At 41.4% G+C, this 21,735-nt stretch overlaps 1 protein-coding gene and 1 pseudogene across 3 annotated transcripts in view; one reads left to right on the top strand and one right to left on the bottom strand.

The window, feature by feature from the left end:
* Positions 1-10,580, top strand: part of lgals3b (lectin, galactoside binding soluble 3b) — a 39,784-nt gene extending 29,204 nt beyond the window's left edge. For all 3 annotated transcript variants that reach the window (XM_059957559.1, XM_059957551.1, XM_059957568.1), the window contains one exon: positions 7,899-10,580. In XM_059957559.1, the coding sequence (XP_059813542.1) occupies positions 7,899-8,048 (150 nt within the window). In that variant the 3' untranslated portion in view covers positions 8,049-10,580. The remainder of the gene's footprint in view (positions 1-7,898) is intronic.
* Positions 10,581-14,176: 3,596 nt separating this feature from the next.
* On the bottom strand, positions 14,177-18,986 carry LOC132405598 (uncharacterized protein K02A2.6-like; annotated as a pseudogene).
* Between the last annotated feature and the right edge of the window lie 2,749 nt (positions 18,987-21,735).

Below are 21,735 nucleotides of genomic sequence, written 5' to 3'. Positions count from 1 at the left end.
TGTATTCTTTTGTGGGCATCCTACCCTGTAGTTCAGGTTAATGTTACAGTCTTGGCAGTCCCACTGCTGTAGTCTTTCCAGAAGATGATGCATACTGAGACCTTACACCCTCTATTCATCCTCATCGACTTCTGAAACCTCTTGCTATTAAGAAGTCCTTTTCATGGTCTCTAAATATGTCTAATGATTCAGCATTTAGAAATGGCTGAAATATATTAAACTTGTTTGAACATACTTCAATAATGTAAGTTGCATAATAAACAAAATGAAAAAAACTAACTCTCTTAACTTTGTAAGGCCTACTTATACATTCAAATGATTGAGGCGGCACTCGATATGCCTGCTTTGTTGCAAGGCTAAGGGGCTAAGAGTGTTGGGACAGTCTCTTGGCAATATATATTTAGGAGCTGTTGCTGGAGTTGGAGTTGAGTCCAAGGATGGAGGAGAGTTTCTAACCTACAGTACATTTTGTTCTTATATGCCTGTGAGCTACAACATCTATGTCTGAATTATGTGCATCATACATAAGTTATCGTTAGTGATTCACTACATAAGTGTCAATTAGCCATTAATACCCTGAGTCTAAAGATACAACCACTTGACCTGGAGAAAAGACCTGGGCACATTAAGTAGGTTGAAGTGTCATTATTCTTTCCATCCTATCTACTATAAAATACACAGAAAATGCTATTGAAATATTTTTCTAATTCATACGGGGGGGGCTTGTGAAGTCCTCATGCAACTTTAATGAGCATTACCTGTGCGCACACTTCTCTCCCAAAGCCATTTAGATGTTAATCGGAGAGCATGCTTGTATTTAACATCTACCAAAAATACATAGAGCAGGTAAATTGTGGCATGAGCAGAAAATGCTAATTGGATATAAGCACAAACATTTTGAAGCAGCATGTTGTACCCAAAATCCTCTTAATCTCAGAACTGAACATATGCTGAACACAATGAAAAGCCAGTCACAATGTTATTAGATAGCGGGATCTTAAGCTAAGTTTAGATTAGTTGCTGAGTTATGTTCTACACATTTTTGTTGTGGAGTTTTTTTTTAGAAGCTGTGCAGGGGCTGGTGAAGCAAGTGATGAACTGTTTTTCTTTTGTTGACCTTAGAGCTTTTGTTAAGACTGTCACAAGAAACTGCAGACAAGGGGACAAGGATCAATAAGAAAAAGCTGCTTGAAGAATTCAGCAGGCCAGGCAGCATCTGTGGAGGCAAAGGGATAGTTTTGATCTAAGATGATGGCTATTGCTTTGCCTCCTCAGATGCTATCTGACCTGCTGACTTCCTTCAATAGCTTGTTTTTGCCTCTAGGTCAGGGGTTCCCAACCTGGCGTCCATGGACCCTTGCTTAATGGTATTGGTCCATGTGTTGGAGACCCCTGCTCTAAATGTACAATTTTAAAGGGAATCCCTTTTCAATACAGCAAGTCTAAAGCAAATGAACAGAGGCCACTCACTTTAGTACAAGGAGGAGGAGGAGGAAAAAGTTTTGGGAAGATGGAGTGACGCTTTAATCATTAGAGATAATAGTTTAAGATGTCTGCATTCAACTGAAAAAGTAGCCACTGAAAGCAGCATGAACACTAACCTCAGTAGGCAGGTCCTTCATGGACTAGCAGCCTGTTGTCTGCAGATATATAAAGGATATCACAAATGTTTTTAGTTCATTTTATTGGATAAGCAGTGTCACCAGTGGGTATTAAGAGGCAAGCAGAGAAACCATTCTATTTCTATTTTACCCTACTCTAGCCTCTTACTACTACTCACCTGCCTATCACAACCTCTGGATTCCCTCTTCCTTCCCCTTCTCCTAAGGTCCACTATTTTCTCCCATCAGGTTCCTTCCTCTCCAGACCCTCACCTTTTCTATCCACCTGGCTTCATTAATCACCTAGTTTTTCTCCTCCCTCCCTTACCCCCCCCCCCCCAACCTCTCTATTCTAGCATCTTTCCCCTTCCTTCCCTATCCTGTAAAAAGGTCTTGGTCTGAAATATTGCCTATTTATTCTTTTCCATAGGTGCTGCCTGACCTGCTGAGTTCCTCAAACATGTTCTGTGCGATGCTTTGGATTTCCAGCATCTGCAGAATGTATCTTGTTTATTGCTTGTTTTCTTAGCTGGCTGCACATTCTGACTCCTGACAATATACTGCTTATATTCTCTTGCTAACTCTGCCCCAACTTGTTATCCAAAGCTCTTGTTTTTGTGGATCTATACTAATTCCAGTTTACAAAACTCTTTGATTATGAAGTTGACATTCTTTGTTTTAAATCCTTACATATTTTCAATTTCCTGTGCTTTGGCAGCCTTCCAAATTATTTGTAATGCTCCAGTTTTGCCTATTACATCCTTAATTTTAAATTGGTGCACTATTCTACTTGAAGTTTCAAAGAGACTAAACCTGAATCCTCATCCTAAACAGCTCTCTTCTACATCTAATATTCAAGGAGGCCGAGCTATAACTGTAAATGTACCCATTTATGGCTCAGTGTGAAATTTGATTCTACTTCTGTGTACTGTATTTACTTTTCTGATAAAAGCACTGTGCAGATACAAGTTGTTGTGGTTGGTCATAAGAGTGTGGCATGGTAACTGCCTAACACTGAATAGCATCAGATAATAGTACATCACAATCCTCTACCCACTTTGTCCCTGTACAATTTTTGTGGCAATGCAATTCATATGGATTGCCCAGTAACTTAAATGTAATGAAAATACTCTGATTTGTCAAAATCTTGATGCAATATCTCAAGCAATATATTTATTACCTCTTTGTGGGATTAACTCCACTTGCTTGGTTGCATATTCAGTTTTACTGGATTTTTTCCTATCTTTTGGAAGATCTGCACTCCATAGCAATTCAATTTAACGGTAAATTGTTAGTGAGAATGGGGGTTTTTGGGGGCAAAATGGAGGGCATGGTGTTTGCTTCTGGAAAGGAGTTGTACAGCATTCAGAAATTTCTCTGGAGTTTTCAACGTCTGTTTATCTATCTGCTATCTAGTAATTTATCTAATTTCTATTAAAAGGAAAGTATTTTAGAATAAGTAGTTCTTCTCCCTTTGCTCCACCTTCACTGTATTAAGTGTTTGAAAATTATTTGTTTAATAAAGCCTTGTCCAATTTACTGATTTTCAGGTGCTGCTTAAGCACTGCCTTTGAATTTAATCTGAAAATTTGAATCAGCAACGTTTATAATTTGAAATTACAATCTCTTGAGAACATTTACCATCACCTTGAAGAAGGGGTCTCACTGATCTATTAAAAGATGCAAGGAACCACAACATAAATCACTTTTTTTTTTTGTTTCTTCCCATTCCCCCAAAATGCCCCACAATTACCCTTACTGTCTTGAAGCAAATTCCCAAGGTCAGACAAGGTGTTTCCTCGGACCTTCTGGGGAGGCTGGTGCAGAAATTGTATGGGCAGGGGTACTAAAAACATTCTTAACTGTGGGTGAGGTGCTGGATAACTGGAGGACAGGTAATGGGTTGTTCAGAATCGGGTTTAGGATCACTATCATATGTATGTAGTGCAAAAAGAGGGGAAAGGTAGAGTTCATTGTCTGTTTTGATATCTGATGGCGGAGGGAAAGAAGCTGTTCATGAAGCATTGAGCATCTTCAGGAGCCATTGAACATGTCCTGGGTGTTGGGGGTTCTTAATGATAGATGCCGTCTTTTTGAGACATCTGCTTTTGAAGGTTTTCTCAATGCTGGGGAGGCTGTTGCCCATGATGCAGCTGAGTTTACAACTTTCTACAGCATATTTTGATCCTGTGCAGTGCCCACCCCCCATACTAGATGGTGATGCAACCAGTTAGAGTACTCTCCATGGTACATCTGTAAAAATCCATGAGTATCTTTGGTGACATACCAATTCTTAAACTCCTAATGAAATGTAGCTGCTGTTGTGTCTTCTTTCTAATGTTGCATCCAGGCTAGATCCTCAGAGATGTTGACACCCAGGAACTTAAAACTGTTCACCCTTTCCACTTCTGATCCTTTGAATAGGACTAATGTGTTCCTGTGACTTCCTCTTTCTGAAATCCAAAATCATTTCCTTGATCTTATTAACACTGAATGCAAGATTGGCAAATTTATAGCTGTTTGAGCATTTGAGCTATGTCTAGCCACACAGCTGTGAGTGTAGACTGAATAAAGTAGTGGGCGAAGCAAGCATCCTTGAGGTGCACCAATGTTGATCCTCAGCAAAGAGGAGATGTTACTTTCAGTCCGCAAAGACTGTGGTTTAAGAAAGGCTCTTGGAATAAGCTAAGAAATGATAGGCCTGTGAGCCTGAAGTCAGTAGTGGGTAAGTTATTAGAAGGTATTCTAAAGGACTGGAATAGACAGGGACTAATTAAGGACAATCAGCATGGTTTTGTGCATGATAGATCATGTTAAACTAATTCTATACAGTTTTTCAAGGAAGGTACCAGGAAAGTTGATGAAAGAAAGGCAGTAGATGTTGTCTACATGCTTTAGAAAGCCTTTGACAAGGTTCTATATGGGAGGTTAGGTTAAGTTGCTGGGCGTTCAGGATGAGATAGTAAATTGGATTAGACATTGGCTTTGTGAGAGAAGCCAGAGAGTGGGAGTAGATAGTTGCCTCTGATCGGAGGCCTGTGACCAGTGGTGTGCTGCAGAGATCAATGCTGGTTCCCTTGTTTGTTATTTATATCAGCAATCCAGATCAGCAAATTTGATCGACACCAAGATTGGGAGTATAGTGGACAGTGGGGAAGGTTAGTAGAGCTTGTAGTGGGATCTGGACCATCTGGAAAAATGGGCTGAAAAATGGCAAATAGTACTTAATGCAGACAAGTGTGAGGTTTTGCACTTGGAAGGACAAACCAGGGTAGGACTTACATAATAAGAGGTGTAGTGCTGAGGGATGTGGTAGAGTAGAATAATCTGGCAATACAGATCTATAATTCCTTGAAGTGGTGTCACAGGAAGATGGGGTCTTAAAGAGAGCACTTGGTATACGGGTCTTCATAAGTATTGAATACATGAGTTGGGATGTTATGTTAGTGTTGCACAGTATAAGGCATTGGTGAGGCCTAATTTAGAGTATTGTGTACAGTTCTGGTCACCTACCTATGGGAAAGATATTAATAAGATTGCAGAGATTTTCAAGGATGTTGCTGGGACTTAAGGGCCTGATTAAGTTGGAAAGGTTGAATAGATTACGACTTTATTTGTATGGATTGTAGGGGTATAAGGGAGGATTTGTTAGAGGCATACAAAATTATGAGGAGTATAGATAGGGTAAATGCAAGCAGGCTTTCTTCACTGAGGCTAGGTGAGACTAGGACTGGAAGTGATGGGTTAAGGGTGAAAGGTGAAATGTTTAACGGGATCTTCTTCATTCAGAGGGTGCTAAGAGTGTGGAATGAGCAGCCAGTGGAAATGGTGGATGTGGGTTTGATTTCAGCATTTACAAGAAACTTGAATAGGAATGCAGATTGGAGGGGTATGGAGGGCTATGGTCCAGGTGTGGGTGGATGCAACTGGGCACCATAATAGTTCTGCACGGTCTAGATGGGCCTGTTTCTACACCATAGTGTTCAATGACACGAGAAGGAAAATATTTGAACTCTTAATTAGTGTTCCTATTTACAGGGGGTCTTATTTTCTTTTAAAAGGCTTCAAATTCTGGCAGACCATTTTTCAGAATTGATCTTACAAAATCTTGGAGTCAACTGTGTGCTATTTTTTGCCCCCTCATGAAGCAAAGATAGTGTGCTTGTGGACATATACGTGATTGATCCCAATTTTTAATTAATGAAGAGTTCTCAAGGAGTTGAACTAGATTTCTATTCAACAACCATAAGGAGTTAGTGCAGTAACAATTTACTGGAAGAACTCTGTGTGTTGAGCAGCATCTGTGGGAGGAAAGGAATGATTGACTTTTCAGGTCAAAACCCTGCATCAGCACTGGTAGTGCAGTAATCTCAGAAGGAAGACTCCCATTCATGGTTGGTTCATACACCAGTGATCTAGGGGTTAAAATGATTAGGAAGAGACTTGGGAGGATGTGAGGGATGAGTTTTCCTTTGTGCAGTATGTGGTTATTATCTGGAACTTATTATTTCTGGGGTTGTGGAAATGATCAGTTTTGAAGATGGAAATGGATGGTCACAAGGGATTGTAATTTGTAGAGAAAGAATATTGGAATGGAACTGACTGGTCTGCTCCATAAAAAGCTGGTATGGATTTGATAGCCTCCTTCTGTAATGTAACAGTTTCTGATTCTTACAGTCAATGCTGCATTGGAACAGGTTTTTCAGCCCACTATATGGTGACCTTTATTGCCATCTATCATTTGTCAGTACAAGGTCTGTACCCTTCTTTGCCTTGCCTATTCACGTGTCTGTATCTTCTCATACTGTTTGGTTGATGCTTAATTGACCGAAAGACTAGCAAACCACTCAGTTATATTAAACTACTACATTCACAGTTTAGAATTAATTTTCATGCAGAAAGTTTTGGCTGTTGGAAAGAATATCATCTTGGGTTTTCCAGCTAATTACAAAAGAATATATATGTGTAGCTGGTCAAAGAGGAATTGAAACTGAAAAAGCAGCCTGACAACTAAAGTAATGAAGGGTAATAATATTACTGAAGTTGTCATTTGTAACTTTAGACCATTTATTGGCTTCACCAGTTTACAGAACATACTTATTGGGACTTGGAAACTGGTGAAGCTCAAAAGCTTTCCAAAGTTATTCCAGAGTATTTCAAAGGGGAGTATCAAGAGAATTGTGCTGGAGAAAAAGAGCTGAGGATAGTAGATTCTGTTCAATTGGGACACATTTTGGCCCAATTAAGCAGCAGCCCCAATTTGCCAAAGTTTCATGAAAATAGTTAAAAAGATACAAAGAAGACAAAACTATCATTTAAATGGGTGACAAATCATATATTTAAATGAAATACCAAACAAATTAGAACAGACCGATACTACTGCAGTACTATAAAATTGTGCATTAGTTCCTAATGGTTATCAACAGAGGAATTCATCCAGAGTTTGCTGCCATGTTCTTTTCATTGTAAATGAACACACTCAGCGCAGACACAGTGCAGATAATGGACTACCTTCATACAATGCTTTCAACGATTGCATCCTCCAAATCTTATTTTACATTTAAACATTCAAGATGATTGTTGATAACTTCAAATTCTTCGTAGTACCTAACTAGTTGAAGTAGTGAAATAATTTCATTTTCATTCCCAGTTGTTTCTGGCATCTCCAAGCCTCAATGCTTGAAACCACAGTGAGGAAAACTGTTCTTAATTGTCATATTGTTTATTTCTTGTCAACTAACAGTGGCAAAAATGACTACTTTTTTGGACACACACACACACACACACACACACACACACACACACACACACACACACACACACACACACACACACACACACACAATGCTATTTAAAAACTTTGTTATAAGCATGGTGTAGTGCCTTATGACCACATAAGTGTGTACAACTGTTGTCAATTGGAAACTGTTCAGCAACAGTGTCCCAACTAAACAAAGGGGGGGGGGGGGTTAAGATAGTTCAATGTTCCAACAAAAATGTCATTTGTAGCTGATAATGATGTATTTAGTATTTTCAATGATAGTTGATCCATTTCTATTATCAAATTATACCAGTCTAATAGTATATAATTTATTAAATAGCATTTAAAACTTAATTAAGGAAAACTTTTTTTAATAAAGAGTGATAGCACTTCAAAATAGTTAGCTTTGTAGTCAAAAATACTGTCTAAATGCAAATTTATTCTTCATTACAGTAAATAGAATTGAATTTAATAACTGGGATGTTTAACAAATACAATACATTTACATGAAATAAATTTGTTTTTAAATCCTGCAGATACTGATTCTTGGTGAACCAGAACAATACAAGATGGCTGTGAATAAACAACATTTTCTTGAATACAAACATCGATATAAGAGTTTGAAAGAAGTGACCAAAGTCAGCATCTTTGGAGATATTACTCTCCATAACACGTTTATGACGTAAACTTGGGATACTCTTACTAAAGTGACTGTTAGTATTTGGATATATGAAAACACGGGCATTTCTAACTAACTGATAAACTTTTATTATACTACTACATCTAGTACTACTTTATTGATGCTAGAACCACCAGATCAATTCCAGAATTAATTAAATTGTAGAAGTACGGAAACAGACCATTCCAGCCTATCAGGCATCTAGTAGTTTTACCATTTAATCCATATTGCCTTCTCATTTCTTGCTTACATGCCTTATTCTTTTTACCACTTTAAAAGTGCATTTAGAATAATTCATGGACTTTTCTTAATGATTGAGAGTTCACTTCTAAGAGTTCTATCCTACCTTCTCATTTTTGTATGTAAGGTTATGTGGAATTATTACCTATCATTATTTTAACCCCTTAAAATACATTCATAATAGCAAAATGCTGCATGGAGGAAAATTGACTAAAACTTAAGGAATCTTGTATGTAAATTATCTGAGCTTTGTATTTACTTATATATTTAATAAAAGTGCCCAGAATATATGTAAACACCAAATGCATTTTATTTCAAGAATTCAATTGGCTAAAAATTAATTTGCCCTGAATTGGTGAACCTAACCATCTTCATCTGCTTTATCAATGACTTATTTCTGTTCATAAGATCAGAAGTGGAAATATTCACCAATGAATGCAAGATTGTCAATTTCAGGTGTAATGTTTGGTGAAAGGAACCATCCTTACTTGCTGAAAACAAAATATAACCTAGTGTAACCTCCAATTGGTTATCATGATTATGGTGCTGCACAACATTATATCTTCTGCATTCATTGAAATTATTGTCACGTGCCATTGATCAAAAACTCAAATGGATCAGCCACATAAGTTACATGAACAGATCAGAGATAGGGTATCGTGTGAGAACTTCATCTTCTGACAATCTAATTTTTTAAATGTTAAGTATGAGAAATACCCAAACAATATTTACATTTTATTAGCACTGCATGTACTGCTGCTAGCTACAAAATGCATGGAAATTATTTGCCTGGGCTACTACAATAACATCTCTCAAAGCCATGAAGGCATAAGGCACACCATTCAGGAAATAGAACACTGTTGGATTGAACACTGTTGGATTGAATCTTGAAACTTACTACTCAATTATAGGGGGATTTAATCTGAAGGAATGCAAAAGTTCGAGAAAGGTGATGCACCATCATACTTTCACAGAATATTAGTGTTACGTACCCATGGGTATCTTGTGCCTGTCACATGACCATGATGTAATTGAAGCTATGCTGAGCATGATGTAATGATCCTGTGATGGTGGAGTGACGTAATTTTCCTGCCAGTGAGAGGTCATGTGATAGTTTTTTTCAACAGGGGATAAAAAGGGAACCCCTCCCTGTGATGCGGGGCAGTTTGTGGTTGAATTCGTTCAGTGACTCTGTTTTGCTGTGTATTCGATGTTATAACGCAGTTTTGTTTTAAAGTGGAGTTATTACTTTCTGCCTTAAGTCTCAAAGGTTATTGCCGGCAGTTTTGCTACAATACTGCCAGTTCAGTCCAGTCAGAGAGTGAAGATTTATCGAAGTTCGGGAAGCTGGAGGATCGAGGGAAGTTGATGTCGGCTGTGAAACAGGTTCGACCTTATTTAATCTTTGTACAAGGAATTAGTAACTTGTGTCCAAGATCGCTCCTGCATTTGTTACGAAGGTGGAGCAACTCTGAGGGGCCGAAGGGTGCAAAGTCACCCCCTCCTTTTTGAGAATCGCAAGATCGCTAGTATTTTGGGTCTGAGACCCAGGAAATGAGAGAGAGAGAGAGAGAGAGACGCAGAATACACAAGGTTTGGAATATCTCCTGACATAAGCGGAACGGAACCACTGACTACTGCTATTGTCTCTTGGAGAAGGAATTGTGTATTGAGTACTGTACTATTCATTGAAACCCCTCAGGGGACAACCAAAGTGGGCTGGCTGAGGGATTGCATCATCCCAACCTGATTGACATCTGAGACCCCGTGAGTAAGGATAAAAGAGGGGTCTGGGGAACAACCCCTTTAGAGGCACCAGGAGAAACGCTAGAAATCCAGTGGCAGCGTTTTATAGCGAAAGCCATTGGGAGCTCCTGTGCGTCCTCCCTTGCCTGGGTGGCGGGCTCATCACGGAAGAATGGTTTAGCTAAAGGAGAGGTCACACTTGAACGGCCAAGACAACGAGACTCCTGACGGATCGAAATCATAAAGGAAGGTTGGCAAAACCCGTAGTGGTAAATGTTCCCATTCTCTTTCTCTCTCTCTCTCTCTCTCTCTCTCTCTCTCTCACAATTGCAACACAGCAACACTCAAAAGATGGCAGCCTGTGTGAACTGCAGTGAACTTTATATTCCCCTCGGACAATTCATTATCCCCTAGACAACGATAGAGCTTGTTTCTTATTGATTATTATTATACCCGCACTTTTAGGTTTAGTATTGACGACTTATATTATCTGTATATTTGCATTGATATTATTTTTGTGTATTTTTACTAATAAATACTGTTAAAAATAGTATCATCAGATTCTAACAGACGTCTCTAACTTTGCTGGTAAGTAACCCAGTTACGGGGTTCGTAACACATTTCTGAAAGCAGAAAGAGTTGGACGCAAGGAAAGGTCAGTGTCTTTAAGCCGTTTTATTTCCTTCAATCGTAAATCCCTCGGCAAAGCACACTTCAGCTGGGATCAGCAGTAACATCGTGAAAGAAGATTTATTACTTAGAGGAAAGTCTCTCCTAACTAACTGTGTAAATCATTTTGCACTTTTTTTTGCAATACTACTTTAAAGAACTGAGTTTGCATTTCTCGCTTTAAGAACTGTTCAAGCTGCCGTATCGCCGCTGACTTCCGGTTAAGTTAGTCATTTGTTTACCTTTGTGGTTTTTTCCAGCAGTGTTTAATAAATGTTTTATTTGTTATAAAAAAACCTGTCTCAATTATATATTCACTGTTGCTGGATTGTAACAATTAGGATCAAGTAATTTTGTCAATTCAATTTTGAGTCACTTTAACTGTCCAACCCAATTCCACTCTGACCATTCTGTCTTTGGCATCCTGCTTTACTGCAATGAGGCCCAGTTTAAGCTTCATGAACAGTAGCTCATTTTGCAGCCACCAGGGTTGAACTTCAAATAATTCAGCTTCTTTCCCTTTTACAACAGAGTTATTAAAAGGGAGAGTTATTAGAAGGAATTCTGAGGGATATGGTTTATTTGCATTTGGAAAGGCAAGGGCTAATTAGGGATTTGTGCATGTGAAATTATGTCTTGTGAATTACAATGAGTTTTTGAAGAGATGACCAAGAGGTTAAAAGAGGAAGGGAAGGGGATGATGTTTACATGGACTTTAGCAAGGCCCTTGACAAGGTCCCACATGGTAGGTTGGTCTACAAGGTTAGAATGCATAGGATTGAAAGTGAGTTTGCAAATTATATACAAAATCGGTTTGTAAGTAGAAGGCAAGGATGGTAAGAGAGCGTTTTTTTAAATCAGATAAGACACTAGTGACAATAGTGCCTTAGGGCTCTATGCTGGATTACTGCTAGACATGTAAATTGATTTGAAATGAATTTAGGTGGCATAATTAGTAAGTTTGCAGATGACACCAAAACTGGTGGCATAGTGAACAGCTAAGGTTTTCTAAGGTTACAGCAGAATATAAATTGAGTGGGAAAGTGTGCAGGGGAATTGAAGATGGAATTTAACTCAAGACGTGTGGAGTGAGGCTCTTTGGGAAGTTAAACCCGGACAGGACATACATAGTAGGACCACGGAGTGATTTTGAACAGAGAAGCCATGAGAAATGAATAAATAGTTCCCTGATAACTGGGACTGGTAGACAGAATGGCAAGAATATGGCATGGGATCCAAGGTGAATTAGCAAATTATATATAAAATTAGTTTGTTGACATGCTTGCTTTCAATCACAGTGGCAATGATATAAGATGTGGGATGTTATGTTACAGCTGTACAAAACATTGATTAGACTATACTTGGAGTATTGTATGCCTTTCTGATTGCCACACTACAGAAAAGATGTGTTTAATCTAGAGAGTATGCAAAAAAAAAAATTCACAAGGAAGTTGTTTGGATTGAGTTTGTGTTTTAAGGAAAGATTGAGTGGTGTAAAGGAATAAAATAGCAGCATATGCAGTGTACCTGTCTCCATTAAATAGGCTAGGTTTCATTTTGCCTGGAGTGAAGATGCCAAAGCATGACATAAAATCATAAGTAGCATCGAGAGGGTGGGTGGCCTGAATCGATTTCGCTAGTAGTCTTGTCTACAACCAGAGGGCATGACCTTAAGGTGGGAGGGAGGAGGGGATCTTGGGTGTATATTTTTTGTATATGGAGTAGTTGGTTTCAGGAATGAGCTGTCTGATTAGATGGTGGGGGCAGAAAGGAAACGTTTAAGTGGTATCTTGACAGGACGTAGAGGAAATTAGAACTTATGCAGGTAAATGGGATTAGTACAGATGGGCTTTATGATTACCATTGACAACAGTGGGCTGAAGGGCCTGTTTCGGGAGACTGCATCTCTTATGGACATCAACACATTTCCGGGCATCAATACCTCAGAGGTCCTATCCTGGGCCCAATATATTGATGCAATCATGATGAAGTAGTTCCAGTGCCTGGTATATTACTTAACAGGAGTATATTTCTACTGATGTAGGGTGGTGAGCATTCTGATTGGCTGCATCTTCACCTGAAATAGAAGCTCCGGTGATTGCAGGGTCAAGAAAAACTGTTGAGGATTGTAGACTCAGCCATCTTTATCATAAGCACCAGCCTCTGCACCTTAAGGATATCTTCAAGAGATGCCTCAGAAAGGCTGCATCCATCATAAAGGACCTTAACCATCCTGAGCATGCCCTCTTCTCATTACTGCTGTTGGGGAGGAGGTATAGGCGATGCACACTTAATTTTTTTTAGAACAGCTTCTTCCCCTCTGCCATCCAATTTCTGAACAGTCAATGAGCCCATGAACACTACCTTGTTATTTTGCGCCCTCCTTTGTACTGTTTATTTTTAGATTTCTTATGGTAACCTATGGTCCTTTTTATGTATTGCCCTGAATTTCAGAATCAGAATTGGGTTTAATATCACTGACATATGTCATGAAATTTGTTGCTATGTGGCAGCAGTTCATTGCAATACATAATGATAAAAACTGAATTACAGTAAATACATAAATAGTATGCATAATAAAGTTAAATTAAGTAAGTAGTGCAAAAATTAGTATCACAACATGTCTGTGATAATAAATCTGATTTTGATTCTGTGCAATACAACTCTGGTTCTCTATGTATCAGAACAGGCCATTTTTTTCTGAAAATAATTCACATATTGGCACAGTATTACTCTCTTCACCACTACACCCTATTCCGCCAAGCATGTTCCATAGCCCTGCTATATTAGCAACACATTAAGTCTGTGTTAACACTCCCCCCAACTGTCTTACAATTCCATTTAGCAGAATGACCCCTACAATTCGCCATCTATAGTAACCTTGCCCTCACCCTATCACAGATGTTTTATTGATCCCTCTCATAATCTTCTTTGCAATTTAAAACTACCTTTTTTCTTTAACAGTTCTCATGAAGGGTCTTTGATCTGAAATGTTATTTCGTTTGTTTCCACAGATGCTGTTTGACCAATCAAATGTTTCCAGCATTTTTTTAAAATCTTAATTCAAATGTTCAGCATATGCAGTATTTTGATAAAAAATTTCAGTTTGCATATATTTAATTGGAGAACATTTCATTTTAAGCATTTACTGGATTTCAGACAAGCAGCCTGATAATTTTTTGGCAGTGAAGGAGTTGAGAGAGGTTGTGCACCCTGTGGTAACTTCTACTTTACAAAAAGAACACTCGACAACTTGATGGCCAAAAGAGCATCTTTATCAGGGACGGCAAATGCTATTTACAATACAGAGGCTTCCAGGTACCTCGTGCGGCCTGGGTGGAGGAACTATATACGATGCATACTGGGAGTAAAAAGAGCGGAAGTAAAGATTCCGCCAACCCCAGATCCCACCTCTTGCTACCAACAGCTTCCCGATTAGTATTAACTAACTTTTAATAATACTCACATTACAACACTTCTTCCCCCCCCCCTTAAAATCCAACATTCCCGAAATATAGAAGAACTAGGAAATAAAAACAGTGGTATCATTAGTAACAGGTTACCAATACAAAAACACCTAAAAAAAAAACATGACAAATTCAAAATTCAATCTAACAACAAAAGAAACTATCCGATCAAAGATTCAGTCTGTCAGGAGGTTGGCGAGAGAGCTGCAATCTACGCACTACCCCTGGTGACCTAGCAGGCACTGCTGGTGAGGATGTTTTGGGTGCATCTAGTGTTGGGGACATGACAGGGGTTTGTGTGTCTGCATGAGAATATCCATCCTCTTCAGAGGACTCTGCCCCTTCTGCCAGTGTGTCTCCCTCTAGCAAAGTCACTGGTGGACATGCTTCCCCAGTAGTCTGTCTCACCATTGGCAACTCCATGGAACTGTCTACCCCTGAGCCAGAATCATGATGCAGGCGCACATGGTCCTGATGTCTGCGGAAAACACCCATCAGTCATCTTCACAACAATGGAGACTGGACCACTCTGCTTAAGAATAACACCAGGTAGCCATTGCTGATTGTTCCTCACATAGACATTGTTATCCCGTTCTAACTGTCTCGTGAATGTTGATCATGCCCCTCCTTCTGCTTTTCCTGCTTTCTCTCCACTTTTGCCTTCATGTCCGGGTGCAGCCTTGACTTAGGCCTACGCCCCATCAGCATCTCTGCTGGAGTGTGTACAGTCGTAGCCTGTGGAGTGAGGCGGTATTTAAACAGGAAACGTGAGAGCCGGGTACTAAGAGAATCCCCTGTCATCCACTTCAGGCCTTCCTTCACTGTCTGAACAGCCCGCTCAGCCAAACCATTTGAGGCTGGGTGGAAAGGGGCCGTCCGAATGTGACGAATGCCATTCTGCTGCATGAACTCACCGAACAGCTCACTGGTGAACGTCGGGCCATTATCAGTGACCAGAGAGTCAGGCAACCCGTGGACTGCAAACACTTGCCTGAGTTTGTCTATGGTTGAAGGGGCTGTGATGTTGCTCATGATGTGAGCTTCGATCCATTTGGAATGTACATCTACCATTACAAGAAACATCTGTCCCATAAAGGGGTCAGCAAAGTCCAAATGTAGCCTAGACCAGGGGTAGACTGGCCACTCCCATGGGTGCAAAGGAGCTGGTGGTGGCATGTTTTGATTGGTCTGACATTGCCTGCATGATTTTATCTTGTTCTCCAGATCCCGATCCATTCTTGGCCACCAGACGTAGGATCTTGCAAGGCTTTTCATTTGAGACACCCCTGGGTGAATCTCATGAATTTCTTCTACAATCTGTGAATGGCCAGGGGGAGGCACGATGACCCTCGCCCCCCCCCCCCCCCCAAGAAAACACAACCATCCTGCAGACTCAGTTCAGTCTTGCGTTTGGCAGTTCCTCTCCTTCCACAACTCTGGGCCAACTTTGTAAAGGAAAAGTCTTGACTTGAGACAGAACTGGGTCCCTCCCTGTCCATTGCTTGATCTGGGTTGCCTTTACAGGTGTCTTGGACAGCCTCTCCAATGAAAACAGTCTCTGGAGGCACACATGTAGTAACAGGCGTCTCAGGTAAAGGGAGTCGACTCAGCGCATCGGCGTTTGCATTATCCCCATCCGCTCTGTACACTATAGTATACTGGTAGGCTGTCAGTGTGAGAGCCCAACGCTGTATCCTGGCTGAGGGTAGCGGTGGGATGCATCTGGTCTCCCTAAAAAGGCTCATCAGTGGTTTATGGTCTGTATAAATTGTGAATGCACGTCCATAGAGGTACTGATGAAAACGTTTGACCGCAAAAACAATGGCAGACCTTCTTTGTCTAGCTGTGAATATCCCTTCTCAGCAGCCATCAGGGTACGTGAAGCAAAACCAATAGGCTTCTCCAAATGGTCTTCCATTACGTGTGAGAGAACTGCCCCGACTCCATAGGGCGAAGCGTCGCATGGAAGGGTGATCTCCTTGTCTGGGTCATAGTGAACGAGCAGCTTCGCTGAGTGCAGTAGTTCTTTCACTTCCTTGAAAGCTTCCTCCTGCTCTTCACCCCACCGCCACTTAGTGTCATTGTTAAGCAGCTTATACAGTGGGGCCAAAACCTTTGAGAGGTCTGGAAGAAACTTGCCATAATAATTCACCATGCCCAAAAATGATCTGAGTTCAGTGACGCTCTTGGGGCCTCCTTGATAGCTCTCACTTTTTCCTCAGCTGTAACCTTGTGTCCCAGGTAGGTCACACTTGGAGCCAGGAACACACATTTTCCGCGTTTCAGCCGCAGCCCTGCGTCTGAGAGTCTCTTCAGCACCTGTTCTAAGTTAGCCAGATACTTCCCCCCCCACCCCCCACCGTGGCTCCCATGATCAAAATATCATCAAGATACACTGCTACATGTGGAATCCCCTGCAGCAAAGAGTCCATTGTCCTCTGGAAATGGCGGGGCTAGACTCCACTCCAAACACCAGGCGATTGTATTTGAATAATCCCTTGTGCGTATTGATGGTGATGTACTCCTCTGAATCCTCGTTGAGCAGCAGCTGTTGGTAGGCGTGGCTCATGTCCAGCTTTGTGACCAGCTTACCCCCTGACAGGGTCGCAAACAGGTCATCCACCCATGGCAATGGGTACTCCTCCAGCCTAGAGACCTGAATCTCCGTAAGCTTGTAGTCCCCACATATCCTCACCGTTTTATCCGCCTTCAAAACTGGAACGATAGGAGCCGCCCTCCTCGAAAACTGGACAGGCTCAATGATGCCCAGCCCCTGTAAATGTACCAGCTCTGCCTCGACTTTGCCTTTCATGGCACAGGGCACCGACCTGGGCTTAAAAAAACGTGGTGTGGCCTCAGGGTCGACATAGAGTTTCACGGTCACGCCCTTCAGTGTGCCCAGCTCGTCCCTGAAAACGTCACTATACCGCTGCAGAATGTCCTCCGTTGTGCGTACATACTTAATTTCATGCCAGTTGAGCTGGATTTTGCTAAGCCAATTGCGGCCCAAAAGACTGGGCCCACTGCCCTTAGCTATCACCGGCCTGGCTTCATATAACACCCCTAAATGAGGTTTAGGTCCTGAGTTGGAGCTTGGATGTTCTGATGGGAGGCAGGTTATATCCCCTTGTCCTCCTGTAGGTCTCTTCACTAATGACCAAAGCAGTACCCCCGAATCAATCTCGAACTTAATGTCCTTTCCCTTGACAGTGACTGTGGCATAATATGGTTCAGGTGGTCCCTCATCCATTTCCACCCCAAACATGTTGTAGGCACACGCTGCCTCTCCGTCTGCTTCTCCTCGGTGGTGTGTGGCTGCCCAAGTCTGTTGAGCTTTCCCCTGCCCAGGCTTAACCTCACCCTTTACGCTCCTGCACTTTTTAACTAAATGTCCCTTCTTGCTACAAGCATGGCAGACAGTATCTTTGAATTTACAAACATTTGCATAGTGCGTTCCTCCACACCGAAAACATTCCACCCACTTTTCCTGTCTACCAGTTTCCCTCCTGACTTTGAGCACTGCTGCCGACTGCGACCCCCCCCCCCCCCCATATCCTTTCTGTATATCCCTGGCATTATCAGCAGCCATCTCCGTGCCTTGAGCAATCTCAAAGGGCTGTCTTGAAAGTCAACGGTGGGGTTTCCCCCAACAAGTGGCTTTGTACGGCGGCATTATTAATGCCGCATACTAATCTATCACGGAGCATGTCAGCCAACACGGCTCCGAAATCACAATGCTCCGACAGCTGCCGAAGCTCGGCCACAAAATCGCCCACAGTCTGACCTGGCTTCTGGACATGGCTGTGAAACTTGAACCGTTGAACTATCACCGAAGGCTTCGGATTGTGGTGGTTCCCCATGAGCTTGACCAGTTCGTCGTACGGAATTTCTCCCTGTTTCCATGGTGTAGCTAAGTTCCGTATCAGCTTGTACGTCTTTGCCCCACACACGCTTAGGAGAACAGAGCGCTTCTTAGCCTCCTCAGTAATTCTATTAGCACAGAAAAAGTGGCCCAACCTTTCCTCGTACTCCAGCCACTCCTCGATTTGCTTGTTGAACACACCAACCATTCCGAACATAGCCATCCTAACACGAGACTCCTCGACCGTTCACAGCTCCTGATAGAAAACGGGGCCAACCCGTCCACAGAACCAATTTACCTCATCGCTAAAAATATGTGGTAACTTCTACTTTACAAAAAGACCACTCGACAACTTGATGGCCAAAAGAGCATCTTTATCTGGGATGGCAAATGATATTTACAATACAGAGGCTTCCAGGTACCTCGTGCGGCCTGGGTGGAGGAACTATATACGATGCATACTGGGGGTAAAAAGAGTGCAAGTAAAGACCCCGCCAACCCCGGATCCCGCCTCTTGCTACCAACAGCTTCCCGATTAGTATTAACTTACTTTTAATAATACATTACAACACAGCCTGCCAGTTCTTTTCCGGAATAAGTCACGGAGGGGCGCCATGTAAATGAGAAACAGGCAGAGGTTGAAAAGATTTTCCCAGGGGATACCAGAGTGACAGTGTGGGAGCAGGAAATGAAACCCTTGCAGCTCATTCTCTGACTATCAATCAATAAATAAACATTTAGAGCAGGCAAGTGCTGACATACATAGTTGAAAAGAAGAGGAAAACAGGATGGTGGTGTTTATGTTAAACATTGCAGATAAAGAGTGGAGGACACAGAGACTGAAGATTCAATCAGTTCCATCATGGACACAACCCTTCCCACCACTGAGGACTCCTTCAAGAGGCAGTATCTGAAAAAGGCAGCATTCTTCATTAAGGACCCTCGCTATCTGGGACATGTGTCTTTGTATTACTACCACTGGAGAAGAGATACAGGGGCCTGAAGACCTAAACTCAATGATTCAGAAACAGCTTCTTCTGCCATTAGATTTCTTAACAGTCCATGAACACTAGCTCATTATTCCTTCTGCTTGCACGATTTATTTATTTTGTAATTCATTTTATTTAAAACACAGAATCTTCCAGCCCAACGAGCTGTGCTGCCCAGCAACCCATCTATTTAACCCCAGCCTAATCACAGGACAATGACCACTTACAATGACTAATTAACTGGTCGTCTTTGGACTGTGGAGGGAAACTGAACCTGAAGAAACCCATGCTCTCACAGGAAGAATGTACAAACTTTCTTACAGAGGACGCCAGAAATGAACTCCAAACTCTTGACACCCTGAGCTGTAAACAGTGTCACACTAACCACTGTGTTACCCCATAGTAATGTTATGTCGTTGTACAATACTGCTGCCATAAAACCGAACACGTAAGAAGGTGATAATCAGCCAGTTCTGATGAATAGTTTTGGTCTGAAACGTCGACTGTTCACTCTTTTCCATAGATGCTGCCTGGCCTGCTGAATTTCTTCAGCATTTAGTGTGTATTGAAAGTGATAATAAATCTGATTCTGATTCCAATACAGATCAAGAAGGTTGAGGATGAATAACTATTACAGTCAGCCCTCCTTATCCACGAATTCAACCAACCGCGAATCACGCAAACCTGGAAGTGCTCTTCCAGCACTTGTTGTTCGAGCATGTACAGACTCTTTTTCTTGTCATTATTCCCTAAACAATGCAGTATAACAACTATTTTACATAGCATTTACATTGTATTAGGTATAATAAGTAATCTCGAGATGATTTAAAGTATACGGGAGGATGCGTGTGGGTTATCAATGATTGGGAGCGAAAAAAATTGAAAGTTCTCTTACTAAGTCGGAAGAGGTACACCCAGTATTATTTAGTGACAGTTAGTCAAACGTTTGTCTTAGTATATAGTATATATTTTACCTTTCTATGCATATAAAACACTTAAGAATGTATGTTTCAGCGCCGCATAAGGAATGGAAGTTCCCGAGTTCAATCCGGTGACAGACTGCTCCCGAGTGTGCTCTCCACTGTGCCGGGTTGATGTGGAGGATCAAAAACCCAAAACCCAATAATTAAACCACTGCATTGCTTAGTAATAATTGTAGCTTCCATCGGGGCAGAGCCTTTCTCACTTTATCCTTTAAAATCATTGACCGATGTAGCCTAACGCTTTTCCAATGACTAATGGTGTTTCACCTTTTTTCGATCGCTTTATTATTTCCACTTTATTTTCAATCGTGATCGTGATTATTTTCGTGTACAGAAACACTGTGGATCTGGATCTCTGCTGCCGGGTCCTAATGTCCACCTCACTGAGACAGGTTAAATAAGGTCTGGGGTTCCACTGGGTCCTAAGATCCACGGCACTAGAGTCAGGTTGAATAAGGAACTTGAGCATCTGCGTTTTTTCATATCCGTGAAGGGTCCCGGAACCAATCCCTTGCGGATAAGGAGGGCCGACTGTACTATCTCTGTCACAGACACATATAATGTTATTAATGACTTTATTAGAGAGGTTTAAACATGTTGCAGTGCAAGTAAGTGAAAGATGCAAAATCAGTGATAGTTTCCAGTTCAGGAAGTGGCATAATGTACTAGAAAAAGAGGTGAGAAGGGATATATGCTTAAGACAACAAAAGGAATATAAACTAAGCAAACACGAGGAAATCTGCAGATGCTGGAAATTTAAGCAACACTCACAAAATGCTGTGTGTCAAAATGTCAGGACTGTACTTCTTCCTATAGATGCTGCCTGGCCTGCTGTGTTCCACCAGCATTTTGTGAATATTCATTATTCTGTATTTCAAACTTGGTGGAAATTGCTCAGATCCTTTATTTGGTGGAAATGAGTTGAAGAAAAGAGAATTTATTCAAAGCATTAATATTCACCCAGATGGGAGAGCTTGCAAGAAGGCACTGGTTACATCTCCGTTGATGGAAGAAGTAGAGATTGAAGGTACCAGATGTTGAAGGACATATAGATCAAAAGGAGACAATCAAAGAGAACTGTCAGTATGATATTTAAAAATTGTGACACAAATCCACTTCCACTATGAGGGAAATAATGCTTAATGACATAAGTCTGTAGATACTGGAGTCTGCAGCAACAATTTGCTGGAGGAACTCGAGATCATGTTCAATCTTAACTGACATTCAACTATACACATGTATACAGCTAAATGAAACAGCATTCCTCCAGGGATGCAAAACATGGTACACGCAGCAGACAACACGTGGCATATATAGTTATGCATATAGTCACATAAAAATATATTAGCCCAAATCTCTAAGTGTCATGGCCTGAAGATTGATGGTGTATCGGATGTTGTCCTGGAGCCATGTTTCTGCAAGAATAAGCAGAACTCTTAGTTCCTCATGTTGCACTAGTTCAGCCAGAGAGCAGCTCCGACTGGATGGCCAGCTCCAGCCAAGCATGGAGCCCAGTACCCCCACTGTGCCTTGGTTCTCCTCCACATCACCTCTGGCACCTCCTCTCCTGGGTGACTACAACTGACAATACCACAGCACGCAGGCCTGGAACATCTGACAACCGAGAGCACACAGCTCCCACACCATTGGTCTCGCAAATGAATCAGCGAATCAGATGTGGTATTTCATATTGCCAATGTCCAACAGGGTCTTGTGATCCCAAGAAAAGTTTGCACTG

This window comes from Hypanus sabinus, chromosome 2 (genome assembly GCF_030144855.1).
Source record: "Hypanus sabinus isolate sHypSab1 chromosome 2, sHypSab1.hap1, whole genome shotgun sequence".
In the NCBI taxonomy this organism is placed as follows: domain Eukaryota; kingdom Metazoa; phylum Chordata; class Chondrichthyes; order Myliobatiformes; family Dasyatidae; genus Hypanus; species Hypanus sabinus.
Note: the sequence above shows the minus strand (reverse complement) of the source record. Positions and strands in the feature narration are given on the sequence as shown.